Consider the following 15,248-nt stretch of genomic DNA (forward strand, 5'->3'; position numbering starts at 1 on the left):
GGAGGAGGCAGTGAAAGAAAAGGGGCAAGAGGCCCAAAGCCTTCTGCAGGCAGACAGCTGACTCGGAGGGCTTCCCCAAGGTCTCCTGTCCTCCTGGCTTCCCCTCCCGGCCACTGGGAGCTCCTTCTCTGTGGCTTCCAGGGATGCCTGACAGGGCTGGCTTCAGCCTAGAGCCTGGGCTAGTTTTGTTCTTTTTTCAAGTTTGGAGGCCAGGAGGGTGGGGGTCTCTCTGGCAGCTGCACTAAAAGCCCAAAACACCAGGGGAAAAGAAAGGAGGGGTGGGGGGAAAGGGAAGGAAAGCAAGCCGATAATTTCCTCGAAGGATAAACATCCGATTTTTTTTCCTCACCCAAAATAAACATGCTAGCCACAAGGAATTAAAAGCAGAAGAGAGGAGGATGTGTCTCGATTTGGGGCTGCTCTAGGAAGCTGACCTGCTATTTATGCTGGCCTTGGGCACCGACCGGAGCTGCCAATTACACTCCAGGCCCGGTGGGGTGGGTGCTGCGGGGAGAAGGGCCCAGAGAGAGGGAGGTTCACACACACTCAGAGAGTCCCTTCCAGGGCTGCCTTCCATGACATTGCAAAGGGACAATTCCTTTTGCTTCTTCTTGTAGCTCTGCCGACAAGCCTGCCTGGTGGCATCGAAGGGAATAGGGAGTTCCTGCTGCCTGGACTGGCGTCAAAGGCCCTTCTGTAGCACAAGAGCTTGCTGTCCATCACCTGGGCAGGGAGCTGAATCTATCGGTGTTGGGCAGTAGGGGGGCGGCTGCGCCATCCAATCCCCTCCCATCACAAACTCCGTCTTCCACCTCCTGGTGTTCTTCAGATGCCCGTCACTAAAATCTTCCCACTAGTCAAGAGTGTGCTGGGCTGGGCTGAGGGGTTGGCCTGGGCCCCTTGCCTTCCAGCTAATGCGGGGCACGCCTCTAGGAAGGTAATAACCCTGGGCCCAGGTGCAGCCTGCCCCTTTCATCTGGGGATCTCAGGCGCTTTGCATGCATGAGTCACCCATCTTGCTGTATTCTAGCCAAGGAGGTGGGGAGTAATTAACTCTTGGAGGGAAACTGAGCAGAGGGGCTTGTTGAGGGGGTAGGGGTGGGGCTGAGGGGACTGGAGTTGAGGGTAGGGGAGTTTAGCCTATGAATGAGACCGTAGCAGAGAGGTGCCTCCAAGGGGGTTTTGGGTGGGAAAGCCAAGAGACCTTCAGAGAACGTCCAGGGGCAGTCAAGACGCTGAAAACCCTCTCCTTGCAGACACCAAGGTGTTTCTTCACAGCTTTCTAAGAGCATAAATCAGATGATATCCCTTCTCCCCTCCAGTCTACGTATCATTCCATGATTCCCCATCGCTTTCAGGGTACAGTCCAAAACGTGAACATGGCGGCAAGGCCTGGCTGGTTCTGGTCTTTGTCCACCTGTCCAGGTGGCCATGATTTTGGCCTTTCATTGCCCCCATTGGCCACAGGAGCTTGGAGGTGTCATTTCTCCTCTTTGTCCCCTGTCCCCACTCGTCATTAACCCCTACCCCACTTCTCAGCCTTGAAGTTAAACATCACTTCCTCAGGAAGAAGAGGGCTTTTGTTTTTGTTTTTTAAGTCAGCAGGCAGCTTTCTTTTATTTATTTTTATTTTTTATTTATTTACTTTTGGCTGCCCTGGGTCTTTGTTGCTGTGCGCGGGCTTTCTCTAGTTGTGGCGAGCGGGGGCCACTCCTTGTTGCGGCGCGCGGGCTTCTCATTGCTGTGGCTTCTCTTGTGGAGCCTGGGCTCTAGGCACAGGGGCTTCAGTAGTCGTGGCTCGTGGGCTCTAGAGCGCAGGCTCAGCAGTTGTGGCGCATGGGCTTAGTTGCTCCGCGGCATGTGGGATCTTCCCAGACCAGGGCTCGAACACGTGTCCCCTGTATTGGCAGGCGGATTCTTAACCCCTGTGCCACCAGGGAAGCCCAAGAAGAGGGCTTTTTGAGCCTTTACCACCCCTCACCCCTCATCACAAAGCGCGTCGCCTTTACACCTTATAACACTTGCCACATTTGCTGGAATTTGCTTGTGGTCATCTGATAAAGTTTGCCCTCCCGTCGTAGTCTGGAAGCTCCAAGAAGCAAGCCTCCTGTTGGGCCTGCCCTGGTCATACATGTCACCCCAGCACCTGGCAGGAGGTCAGGCACATACCAGGTGCTGACAATGTTTGTTAAATGAATGTCAGAGCTGGAAAGGACCATGTGGTGATAAACCAACCACCCCCTGCCTCTTCCTCCCTCAATTTCACAACTGAGGAAGCAGAATTTTAGAGAGGATAAGTGACTTGCTCAAGGTCACACAGTGCCTCAGTGATCGTTCAGGGCTAGAGATCCGCCCCCCGTCCGCCTGTCCATCCTTCCCACCCCACTTCCGCCCCCCACCACGTGCATTTACAGGAACGCCCCAGGCCCTAGTGCTGAACATCAATTGATTTCCTCCTCTTGGTTTTAGAAGGAGGGCAGGTTTGGAAACAGAACATCCAACCATTAAGCCCTGGATGATTTTTTTTTGTTTAATTCGGAAGAGAAAGGGTTCCATACCCGGAGTGGGTTCCATACACAGACCACGGGTGGTGAGCACTATGCACACACCTGCAACGTGAAGCCTGAGGTCTGGTGGGCAGTTATCTCGGTTCAGGTTTGTCCCCGGGCTCACTGCTTCCTCCCGGAGCCTGGTGGTTTAGCGTGTCCTGGTAATTTGGGGTCATGAACTGGGTGCTGGCTTCAGGTTCTCCCAGGTGGAAGCGGCTCAGAAATCTGTCCATTTTCCAAGAGCCTGGAAGGACAAACAGACAAACAGGGAAGTAGTGAGAGAGAACCGTGGACTTCCGAGCTGGAAGGGGCCTGAGAGGGAGGCCAGCTGTGGGGAGTGGAGAGAGCAGGAGGCAGCCGTGGCCATGGGTCTGAGGGCAGCAGATGCCTGGGGGCGCCCTCTGGCTCCTGGCTGCAGGGGCAGCCTCTGGATGTCAGCAGCGTCTGGGAAGGACGCTTCCTGGAGGACAACGGGGATGGCCTTTGGTCGGTTTCTCCAGGACTTTATTTGGCACAACTCTGCCTTCTCACTCGTACGCATTAAGGAAATGCCCAGTCAGGTTGGCTGCCCACTTTCTCCACCCACCCCTCTTTTCCTGCAGGCTCTCCTGACTGAGGCCTGAATGCTTTTTTTTTTTTTTTTTTAACATCTTTATTAGAGTAAAATTGCTTTACAATGGTGTGTTAGTTTCTGCTTTATAACACTGAATGCTTCTTTTCTTCATACCTGGTCAGCCCAGTTGCCGGGGCTGAGCTCGGCAGCAGTGTCTCTGCCGTTCTTCCAATCTCCTCCCCAGAAGCCCTGCCACCTACCCCGGAGTCCCAGGAGACCTTGCGCGACAGGGTTCCTTCCCTGGCTGTGGCAGAGGTGACAGGCAGGGCATATGGCCAGGCTGCTTCTCCCTGCCCTGAAGACCCGGATCCCGGAGGGGAGCGGAGTGTGGGTGAGACGTTCCCGGCCTGGACCCTGGGGAAGTCCAGTGGGTGCCCAGGTCAGAGGGGGCCTCCTCAGGGGGAGAGAACACAGGGGCATAGGGGGAGGTGCATCTTCTGGGACAAGTGTGAACAGGCCTAGCAGCAGGGCAAGGAGAGCGAGGCCCCAGGCACGGGGGAGAGGCTGAGGGAGGTGGTCAGAGGTGTAGTCCCATGCTCTTGTTTCCCAAACCCTGGACCTCAGGCACCCTCGGTGGATGGCTGCCAGATAAAATACAGGTTGCCCAGTTCAACTTGAATTTCAGAGGAGCAACGAATACTCTGTTAGTGTTAAGTATGTCCCACATATTGCCAGGGCCATACTTATACCAGCAAATTGAATTGGGCATCCTGTATTTATTTATTTATTTATTTATTTATTTATTTATTTATTTATTTATTTACCACCATCACTGCCTGCCCCCCGGTTTTTTTTTCCCCTAAAATCTAGCAGCCTTCCCTGGCTGGAGGGAGTACTAGGGGTAGAGCCTGCCTGGAGCGGCTGATATAGCCTGAACCAATGGAGAACAGTAATCGCTAACACACGGAGAGCAGGAGTTGAGGGGCTGGCAGCCTAGATTCCTCCCTGAGCCGCCTCTTTACCCACCTGTGGTCCTTGGTCTGCACCCACCTCCATTTTTAGCAATGAAGAAGGCAAGCCCCCTCTACCTGCCACCCCCCCACACCCCCAGCTGTTTGCATTTCAAAGATGGTCTCAAGGAGAGGACAATGTTTAAACCAAAGAAACAAAACAATGATAATATAATAATAATAGCAATAACCCTGATACAGTGCTTCCTATGTGCCAGGAACAGTTCTAGGGACTCCACACATATTCACTTAATCCTCACAAGGGGAGACTATTTTTATTCCGAGTGCACAGATGGGATGGTGGTGCTGAGGGTGCCTGAGGTCCAGGGTTTGGGAAACAAGACCAGGTTCTGGTGCGGAAGCTTCTCAGGGGCACGGATGGGGGAGAGGACCTCTACGGGTTCCCTCAGGTCTTATCTGGCTGTAATTGTGAATGTGGTTGTGCATTCATATTGGGCCTTTGAGGGCCTAGAAAATAGGTGCTTCGGGAGTTCTCTTGGGGGAAGGGCTGCATGGGATGGGCTGCTGCTGGGCTGTAGGACCCAAAGCTGGGGATTTCCCACTAGGATGGGAGGGAGGGAGGGAGGGAGAAAGGAGGGAGCAGGTACTCGCCTGGCTGTAGCCTTTGCACCCAGGGCACCCAGCGGGCTGGAAAAGAATTGTAGTAACACGACCCTGGGAAAGTGTGTGTGTATGTGTGTGCACACGTGTGTGCATGCTTGTATATGTGCGTGTGTGTGTGCCTGCATGCCAGGGAAAAGGTCATGGGTGAACTGGTGCATGGCGGGCACGGGGACAAGGGGGCCTTCCCCACGGAGCAGGGCAGGAAGGAACCGGGTGTCAGGGAGGGAATTGAAACTCATCACGAGATCAGAGCAAGTTGACGGAAAGAAATCCCCTGCACCCAGGGAGACCTTGCTCCCCTCTCCCAGCAGTCTGCTCTCTTGATTGAGCTAGGAGTGCCCTGGGGGCCTTGCAGCTCCTTCCGGGTCCTGTTTCCAACAACGCTGGGGTCCTTGGGCTTCTTGGGCAGTTCCGCAAAGCCACCCCATCGCTCAAGAGAGGGGGCCCAAGTGCCGCCTGGCTGCTAGCCTCTGCGGCCTCCACCCCTGGCTTGGCTGTGACTCCTTACACCTCCGTTTCCTGCCACAGAGGGCAAGAGGAACTGACCCTGTGCAAGTTCTAGAAGGAAGAGGGGTGAGTCAGGCCCTCAGGGCTGTGTGGGGAGAGATGAGGAGTTTGGAGGCTGTGGCTTCTGCGGTCACCGCTTTCTGTGGAAAGCCCCATCCTGTATGGCACTGCTCCAGTCCTTGAGCTGCAGGGGGGCTGCTGCTATGCAGGAAGAGGGCGGCACTGCTGCCTGTGCTCAGGCCACTCCCCTTGTACCCTGGACCCACCCTGGATGGGCTCTTCCTGGGATGAGGGCAGGGGTGGTGAGTACACTTCAAAGGCCTCTGTGGCAGGAGGCCTCCGGCCACAGGGAGGAAGGAGGAGGGTGTATCCTGAGCCAGGGGCTGGAACACAGAGGCCTGGGCTCCTCAGGGCGGGGTTACCGCATATGATGTTCGGGTGGGTCCCGGCACAACCCTCGGGGGTGCTGCTTCCATCCAGCTAAACCATACGCAGAGGCCATTTGCTCACTTACTGGTCGGTACTGATGGGGAAGACGTTAGAGGTTAGAGATGTTCCAGACCTGGGCCCGGAGGCGGGGAGCAGGGAAAGTGAGGTCACCTCATCTAAAGCCATGGGGAGGGGGTGTTCTGAGCCTGATCTCTACGAGACACTGGGAGAGGGGCTTCATAGAGACTCATCCTCTGAGTTTGAGTCCTGGGGACTTCAAGGCTGGAATGTTTGGGAATGGCCCTGGGGCAGCTCCTGAACAGTTCATCTCTTCACCCCCAGCCTCCAAGATCTGTGGGGCTGGCTTACCACTGCTTGGGAGTGGCTCATCTCATGGGCTGGACCACCCCTATCGGGCCTATCAGGGTTAAGAGGCATCCAAGAGACTGAGAAGGGGGATGCTACACCCAGTCTAGCAGCCCCCAGCCACCCCAGGATTCGGGAGAGCTGGGTAGACAGCACCTGGGCTAGAATTCAGAAGCTCTGAGCTGGAAGGGAAATCTCAGACCCTGGGATCCAGGCCCCCCAACACTGACAGCTGCTTCCGGGGTCTGCCAGGCGTGGGGGAGGGTGGCTTTATCCAGGCGCCACTCCTGCCCTCTACGAGTTTATAATATAGGACAACTAACAATGGACTAATAAGAAGCTAGGCCTTCGCAGGGTGGCCTCAGCCAGCAGCACAGTGTGCGGCCCTGGCAGACGAGGTCCTATCCCAGCAGTGGTCCTGGAGTCTCTCCAGCAGGCCTGCTCTTAAGACTTCCAACAGCACAGGACAGCGTTCCCTTGTGTCCTTGCTCCCACCTGACTTGTCATCTGGTCCTCAGTGAGCCCTCAAGTGTCCCCCTCTCACTGGGAGGGAGGCCCCCATTCGGGTGGACTGGGAACAAGGGGTGGGGTTCTAAGCCTTTGGATGGGCCCCCTCAGCCTCTGCTGGGACTCACGGTGCCTGGCACCTGGCTTGGAGCCGCCCTGTCACCCCAGGCCTGGAGTTGCGTCTAACCAAGGCAGCCACGCTCTTTCCTGCCCTCCCCCTGCCCTCCCCCTGTGCAGGGACACAAGTGCTTCCTGGCAGGGGACAGTGGCCCTGAAGAAAAGATAAAAATTGAACACCAGCCTAATAAGCGTCCCACTGAGCGCCCGGCTCAGGTCTGTAATTTGTCTGGCTCTTCGTGGGGCTGGCTGCGGTGATGGGAGTGCTGATGCCTTTCTGCTGAGATTAATGATGTCCTGGCGGTGGTGGGCGGGAGGCCCGAGCCTTTTATTTTTTGTGCCATTAAATGACATCCAGAGACTTCCACTCAGGAGCTGAAAAGGCCTCGTTCCATCACATCCAATTACTTCTGGAGAATATTTGCTGAGGGGCTGATCCCGCTGGCTTGAGAGGCTTGGGGCCGAGGGGACCACTTTGACTTTGGCGGGAGGTTGGGGGGGGATGCCAGGGGGATTTTCCGAGGTGGGGAGGGGTTACCCCTGACGCCTCTGGAGAGGAGAACCCAGGAGAGCTGGAGAGCGGAAGTGCAATTCCTAACTATCCAGTAAGTGGATCCCCCAGGCCTCCTCCCTCCGCCCTGTGGCTGGGGGCAGAGGTGGGGAAGGGAGCGAGAAGAGTGGAGACTCGAAAGGGTCCATTTAGCCCCCAGTTATCAATTCCAGCGTTTGGTGGTGGTGACGGCTGGCTGGAGTTATGGGTGAAATTTGGGGATTATCTGTGGTTTCCCGATGATCTGTTCAATACAACTTTGGGCAGTTGATGTTGGGCTCGACTGGGGCATGTTCTGGAAGAGGGCTGCCTGGGGCCTGTGGAGATGGCAGGCGGTTCCTAGCCAGGGCGCCTGTCTGAGAGCTGCCCAGGTTGGCCCCATCTGGGCCGCTGCCAGGCCCCCAGTCCTACCCGCTCTGCCAGGTGGGTGGGGCGCTTCGGAGGCAGAAGAGGGCTGCCTGACACAAGCCCACACAGTGACTCAGGGACTGGGCCCCGGGGCTCCTGGGGCCTGGCCAGGTGAACCACCATGGGAGGTCATGGGGGGCGGAAGAGGGGCTGTTTGGCAGTGGGCTGTGTGTGTGTTTGGGTCGGGCTGGTCTCCAGGCAGGGTCCCCTTCCCTGCTGCTTGGCCTGCATTGTGTCTCCCCTCACTGCCCCCAGGCCTGGTGGATTTCCTCCCAGCCTCCGTCCCTCTGCACGATGCCTCCTACTGTTGACGCTGCTTGGAGCTCGGCTGCCTTCATGGCCTCGGCCCGTGCTTTCAAACATTTCCCCACGGCGCCCCTCATCTCAACCACCCACGGTGCCCCGCAGGCCTTTAGATGCCACAAGCAGGACTTCAACCCCACTGCGTGGCAAGTCTCCACCTGTCCCTCCTCTCTGACCCCTGTGGGTGGGTGGCTCGCCCAGAAGCTGTTTAGTTCAGCTGCCTGTGCAGGGGAGCAGATTCTGGCTGCCTGGTCCGGAGCCAAGGGACCCTCCTCTGCCCGCCCCCCTGCCCCCCCATCCCATCCTGCAAGGAGCAGTCCCTCTGCAGGTCCCCGAGGCCAGCCTGGGGAGGCGAGACCGAGCCTGGCGTGGCCTGTTAACTGCCCTGGCTCTGTGGCACGGTTCTGGGCTCACTCACGGCCTTGGAGAGGCTTCTGGATTGAGCTGTGGCACGGAGGGGATTCCCCTGGCTCACCCTTGAGGAGCGTGACGCGGACTCGTGACCCCCCTGGGCGAGGCGCTGAGGTGAGGCATGGCACAGACCACAGCTCCCGGGACTTGTGGTCCCCATGCGGCGCTGGGCCACAGCCCTCCTCCAGGGGAGGGGTGTGTGGGTGCCTCGCCAAGACCACCCAAGGCAGCGGGACGGCTTTGCTCCCTCTCGGTCCCCACACCAGGGCCCAGAAGTCTGGTGGTCGGGGTTGGGGGAGAGGGAATGTGGGTGAACGGCTGCAAAGAGCCTTGCCCAGAAAGCAGAAGGAAGTGAACTTGCTATTAACTGCAGACCCTCGGTCAGCCAAGCCACTCACTGCTCTGGGCTCTGGTCTCCTCCTTTGCCCTGGGGAACGGTGGCAGCTGTGCTGCCCACCCCACACGGTCGGGCAAGGGGCAGGTCCAGGAGGGGCAGGGCAGGCTGGCAGAGAGGGTGGGCATGCGCGGCCCCGCTGGCTCGGCGTTAGGACAGGATGTGGACACCGAAATCGTCATTTGCGGGCACGGTGCTCACAGAAGCGGCTGCCTATGCAGGTGTTAAAGGAACTTGACCGTGAGGTGTGTTTGTGAATGTGGGGTGTGAGAATATGCAGATCCGTGTGTGTGTGTGTGTGTGTGTGTTTGAATGGGCACACGTGGGTGTGTCCCCTATACAAACACATTCATTGATTCAAAGTCCACAGTGGGGGACTTCCCTGGCAGTCCAGTGGTTAAGACTTCGCCTTCTAGTGCGGGGGTGCAGGTTCGATCCCTGGTAGGGGAGCTAAGATCCCACGTGCCTTGGGGCCAAAAAACCAGAAAACAAAACAGAAGCAATATTGTAACAAATTCAGTAAAGACTTTAAAAATGGTCCGCATCAAAAAAATCTTAAAAAAAAATAAAATAAAGTCCACAGTGGGCTGAGCCCAGAAACAGGTGGCAAAAAAGGGAACGTAAGACCAGAGGTGAGCTCGGGGACTTCCTTGGTGGTCCAGTGGTAAAGAATCCGCCTTCCAGTGCAGGGGACACGGGTTCGATCCCTGGTCAGGGAGCCCACGTGCCACAACTAGAGAGAAGCTCCCGCGCCGCAACGAAGAGCCTGCGTGCCGCAATGAAAGATTCCGCGTGCCACAACTAACACTCGACACAGCCAAAAAAATAAAAATAAATAAATAAATACTAAAAAAAAACCAAAAGAAAAGATAGAGGTGAGCTCTTCCCTCAAGGAATCTCTCTAGTCTCATGGTGGAAGTGGGACCCAGGCAAGAGAAAAACGTAAAGAAATACAGAAGAGAGAAAAGCAGGTGACTGAGGGCGTACAACAGGGTGTTTTGTGAGCCTGTGAGAGGAGCAGGAGAGGGCAGGGTAGGGTCACCGACTAAGAGAAGGTGGCCCTGTGGCGTAGTTTTGAAAGACGCCACGGACTGGTGTCCTGAAGGTGGGAAGGCAGTGCCGGTTTGGGGGAAGGGGGAAAACCTTCTGCCCAGGTCGGCCGGCAGAAGCAAATCAACTGTTGAGTGAGAAGGCGGGCAGGTTGACGTGAATGAAGAAGCAGGAGTCAGTGGGCATCCTGGCAGCGAGTGGTCCAGAAGGGTGTGAACCAACGCAGTGAGTGTGGGCCCTCTTCAGACATGGCCCCTCAAAGCATTCAGCTGGTTCCTCTAGAACCTGGAAGTCTGGAGGACAAATCCAAGGCTGCTGTGAGGAAGATGTGTAGAGAAACCATTGTGAATCCCAGATGAGCCCAGAGGCCTGATTCTAGGCTTTGGGTGTGGAGGGTGGGAGGGGGGGGGATTGGGCGTGGGGGAGGGGAGTTAACTTGAAGGTCAAGGGTGCAAGTCCAGTGTATTACAGGCCCGAGATAATGCCAGCTCCGAATTTGGGAAGGTGAAGTGTCGCCTCTGGGACAAATGTCAGTGAAACTGGGCCAGCCCTTGTCAGAGGGCACCAGTTCAGGTTCTGTCGGCTTCAGTGTTCTCCCCCATTTGGGGTGTGGTCTTGCTTAAGCTATGTGGCTATCTCCCTCCACTCTCTCTGTGAACTCCTAGTATCTGCAGAGCTACACCAGGTGACTCCATACATCCACGGCAGCAGGGATGTACTTCTGTACCCACAGCACCTAGAATGGGGCCTCACGCATACTTGACACTTAGCGTCATCTGAATGAACGCAGAGGGCATTGGTGAACCATGCCAAGCGTGGTGGGGAAAATGGCACGGGGAGGAAGGAGCTGTGGATTTGAAAGGCAGGATTTTATAAACTAGGAGCAAGGTAGCTCCAAATCCTCTTCCAAGGTCCCTGCTGTGGTCCCGGTGGCCCCGTATCTGATTGAAGACCTCTACTCAAAAGCGTGTGGGGTTGGTAGGGTGAGTCACACCCTAATTTATCTGGCAGAACTTCAAGGTGGGAGAGCTCGGTGAGCTGGGAGCAAATCTGTTCAGGGTCATTCACTGGTAGACCAATTAGTCCAACCCCTAGTCTTGATGATGGAGAAATTGAGGCCCAGGGTTGTGAGGTGGCTTGTCCAAGGTCACATGGTGAGAGTTTGAATGTCAAGATCTTCCATTTGCTGACCCCTTGTATGTCATCCGGGGGTCACAGGACAAAGAGGAATCCTGGAGAGGGTTTCAGCCCCCGGTTCTGAGCAATTCCACCTCCCCCACGCCGAGCCCCAACACAGTCATACAAGTTCAATGAGAATAATCTCATGCTCCCTTCTCATCCTAAACTTGTCATACACGACTAAGTCCCAGAGAGAGAGGCAACCCCACAGGACTGGGTCAAGTTAACCGTCATCCATGGGTGCCCTTCTAGCTGGGTTCCTGCATACTGACCTCTCTCCTGCAGCCTCTGGACATTGCTCCTGCTTGTTCATCCAGGGGTCCCCTAACCAAGGCTGGCTATGGCATGCATACCCTTGGACTCCCCACCTCCCTCCATGGAAAGAAAACTAGATCAGAGTAAGCCCCAGGGTCCATATTTCTTTTCAGGGCTTCTCATCCTGGTCTCTTGAGTGCTGGTCCAGCCTGGGGCACCTGGAGACCCCCCAGCACCATGCAGGTGCTTCAGAGACCACCAAGGCCTTTGGAATGCCGCCATTGCGCATAGGCTGCTTCTGCTGTTACAGTCGCCCCTTGGGTTCATCCACACCACACGTCTCTAGGCCTCTGGAGGCCTCCTGTCCTCTCGCTCTGGTCCATCCTGCCTACCACTCCAGTGCCGTCATCTCTAAAGAGTGGCTTTTGCATGTTACTTCTCCCACGGGCAATCTCCAGCAGCTCTCCAAGGCACCCACCAAAGTCACACCTGTGCCGAGCTTCTGAGAGCCTCCACAGCCTCCTCCCACTTTCTCCTTTCATAACCATCACAGGGGGCCTCCTTCTCACTTTTTAAAACAATCTTTGCCTCTGCAGTTTCCCCAGCCCAGAGCTCCCTTTTTCCTTCACTCAAGGATTCACATCTCTTCCTTCTCCAGGACCTGGCCCACGCCCGGCCTCCTCCAAGTAGCCTCAGGATCATATGGATTTGTAGATCATCTAGATCCAACCCCTCATTTTCTAGATGAGGAAACAGGCCCAGAGATATTAGCTGACTTGCTTAAAAGTCAAATCACTAGCTAGAGACTGGAAATCAACATTTCCTCACCTTGCAGTAAAATACCTTTCACTCTTCTTGGCTGAAGAGGGTGTGTCATCCTGGAGGAAAAGGGATCCTGGGAAGGGACAGGACTGTCCCTAAGTCCACGTGATCTCCAGTTGTCCGTACAGCCAGAAACACAATTAAGTGCTTAATTATACGCTGCTCTGAATCATTATTTAAGTGTTTCCAAAGGAGATTGTAAGCCCCTTGAAGGCAGGGAACTTTCCCTGTGCCCTGGATTGTGTTCTCTCCAAAGCCCTTAGTACGGGGTGCATGGAAGGCATCATGTGGTATGGCTGGAAACCCGGCCAGAGCTTTCATCCATGAGAATAATTTTATCATCTCCATTTCTGGCAGCAAACGAAACAGCATGGAAGCCAAAGGGACTCTGCCCAGGGGCAAGTCCGGTTCCTAAGTTTTCATGTAGATGGAAGGGGGGTGGCCATGGGAGTGCACGACAAACCGTAGTTTGGGCGAAGATCCACAGGGACTAATAATGAGTTTCAGGCCCGATGGGTTTCCAGCTTCCCTGCCTGCTGTTGATATCATAGGAAAAGCATCCATGGCTCGGGAGGACGAGCCATGGCAGGGGTGGAAAATGTCTCTGGTGCACACACCCCTTTTCCTCCTCTGCCCCTTTCACTGCTCCTCCAGGCATCACCTAACGCTCCTTCCCCCTCCATCCCGCCCTCCGAGAGCACTCGGTCCTGTGGAGGCGCCTTCAGGGGACTGTTGTGACCCTGACATTTAACATGGTGCTCGGAGGTACTGCCCTAGTTTATGCGACTCCCACACGTGTGGGGAAGCATCATGGGCTGAGGTGCTAGTTTCCAGCCCCCGGAGATCACAGTGCTTGGACTGGCGGAAGGGGCTTCATGATGAGACGGGGACCCAGGGAATTGGAGAAACTGATCTTCGCCTGGGCAAGATACATATTTCTTTCCTTTCTCTCTTTGTATCCAGACTTGAAAGTGTGTCTTTGGAAGAGCCATTTAAACAGATTTACAGATTGGCAAGGTGCTGGGGGCATCTGGGGGAAGGTTCACCAGTGGAAATGTTGCACCAACTCCGCTTCTAAGGCAGTCCAGAGCCTCCTGTGATTGGTGGCCCCTGCTCAGCACATCTGAAGGGGTCCACGCTCCCCTCCTCTCCTCCGGGGCCTGGGGCAGTAGGCTTGTAACAGTACCTTCTCCGGCTTCCCAGTGGGTGGAGGTTGGTTAGGGTCACTGGGTAAGAGGAAATGGCTGATGACACCCACCCACCCTCCTGTCAGCCTGGGGGATGTGCCCTTTGTGCTCCCAAGTTGGCATTTGTGCATTCCACATTCTCTTCCTTCCCTTATCTGGGGGGAGGGAGGTGGGGTGGGTCATAGAGTGCACAAGGATTACTATATTTCCCACTTTCCTGAAGAGAAACCTAAGGCTCAGAGAGGGGGCATGGCCCACACAGGGTCAGGTGAGTCACCTGTGGCATCGGCATTGCAGGAGCCAGGTGTCCTGGGCTCCCCAGCTCCCCAGCTCTGGTGGTAGGAGGACCAAGGCCAAGCAGCCTGGGTTAGCCATTGGGAAGCTATGAGAAATGGGTCCTCTGAAGAGTGCCAGGAGGGCTCTTCAGAGAAGCCAGTGGAGGGGGCATGGCCAGGGAAGTCTTCACCCCACCACTGAGATGGCACAGAGCAATTAATGACCAATGAAGACAGACTGGCAGGGTGGCATTCCATGGCCCTCTTGCCTAGATCAGACTCAACTATAGGGTACAATTGCCTGCAGAAGTGGTGTGGGGTAGCTGCCTGCACATGCCGTTTGAAACTACTGGGGGAGGGCTTCCCTGGTGGTGCAGTGGTTAAGAATCCGCTTGCCAATGCAGGGGACACGGGTTCGAGCCCTGGTCTGGGAAGGTCCCACATGCCGCAGAGTGGCTAGGTCCTCACGCCACAACTACTGAGCCCGCGTACCACAACTAGTGAAGCCTGTGCACCTAGAGCCCGTGCTCCGCAACAAGAGAAGCCACCACAGTGAGAAGCCTGTGCACTGCAATGAAGAGTAGCCCCCGCTTGAGCAACTAGAGAAAGCCCACGCGCTCAGCAAGAAGACCCAATGCAACTGAAAATAAATAAATTAATTTAAAAAAAAAAGAAAGAAACTACTGGGGGAGATGCTTCTCTCTTAGGCTCCAGTTACTCCCTTTGTTACCCTGCCTTATAGATCCACCCACCCCGCTGAAGCCACCATCTAGGATGATGGAACTTGCTTCTAGGGGGAGACCATATCTGATGCCAACATCTCTTTGAAGACACTCATCCCGGTTTATTCTCAAGAAACACCACCCTTTGACTCCACCTCCAAGGCTCATGGGTATGGTCAAGGTCCTGACTTCCCCATGAATGCACAAAGCATTCACTTCCACCCCAGAATTCATCCTGGCTTTGAAGGATGGGAAGGCCTTACCTCGAGTTTTGTTTTCTTTAGGAAGGAGAGAGATGGTCTTTCCTTCCTGAAGATAGACGAAGAACTGGTAGCGATGGAAGCCACTTTGTGCTGGTGGGGAAGGAGGCTGGTAGGCTGTGGGTAGGAAAACGAGAGAGGGTGGGCCCCACATTCCAAAGTACCCAGGGGTTCCTGGCTATTCTGGGCAGGGGGAAAGAGAATCATTCTTGGTCCTTTTCATGGACCCCTCCTGGGCTCCCACCCACTGCAAACCATTAGGATTTATCTTTGGCAGGATCTCATCTTCAGCAGCTTCATTTAAGAAGCACATTATCTGGGGTGGCGGGAGGAGGAGGTGTGGGCTGGTTGAAGGTCTTGGGTGTTAGCTGGGCTCTTGGGTGCTAGCCGGGCTCTTGGGCCTTTCTGGGCCAGCGGGTGTTGGCGTTTTTTTTGCTTTAGTCTGTCCTGATGGATGTCCTCCCTCAAGAGAAACTCATCTTCCTCTGCGAGTGTTTTTGGCAGGGGATTTTTATTTATTTTTTCAGCATTTCCTTATGAACTCAATCCCCAAAGAAGCCAATTTCTTGGCTGGATCCGGAGGATCTGGAAGTGGTTATGGGGGTGGGTGGGACTCGGTTCAAAGGTTTGATCATGGAAGCTGTAGGATCTGGGTGCTCGGGGCGCCGGGAGCCGACGCAGGCTCTTCCGGAGGAGAATGCCTACCTCCCTTCCTTTCGCCCTTTGTGCGGGAGGTACTCTTTTTCGGGGGAGAAGCGGGGTGGGGACAT

The 15,248-nt window shown here is 55.5% G+C and overlaps 1 protein-coding gene across 1 annotated transcript in view; it reads right to left on the reverse strand.

The window, feature by feature from the left end:
- Positions 1-2,453: 2,453 nt before the first annotated feature.
- The window catches only part of PEBP4 (phosphatidylethanolamine binding protein 4), a 217,760-nt gene continuing 204,965 nt past the window's right edge, over positions 2,454-15,248 (reverse strand). Inside the window, exons 5-6 of the mRNA XM_082622169.1 lie at positions 14,482-14,595; positions 2,454-2,793 (exon numbers count right to left, since the gene is read on the reverse strand). Coding sequence (XP_082478295.1) covers positions 2,642-2,793; positions 14,482-14,595 — 266 coding nt within the window. The 3' untranslated portion in view covers positions 2,454-2,641. The remainder of the gene's footprint in view (positions 2,794-14,481; positions 14,596-15,248) is intronic.

Source organism: Mesoplodon mirus (genome assembly GCF_964341445.2).
Source record: "Mesoplodon mirus genome assembly, chromosome: 1".
NCBI classification, from domain to species: Eukaryota; Metazoa; Chordata; class Mammalia; order Artiodactyla; family Ziphiidae; genus Mesoplodon; species Mesoplodon mirus.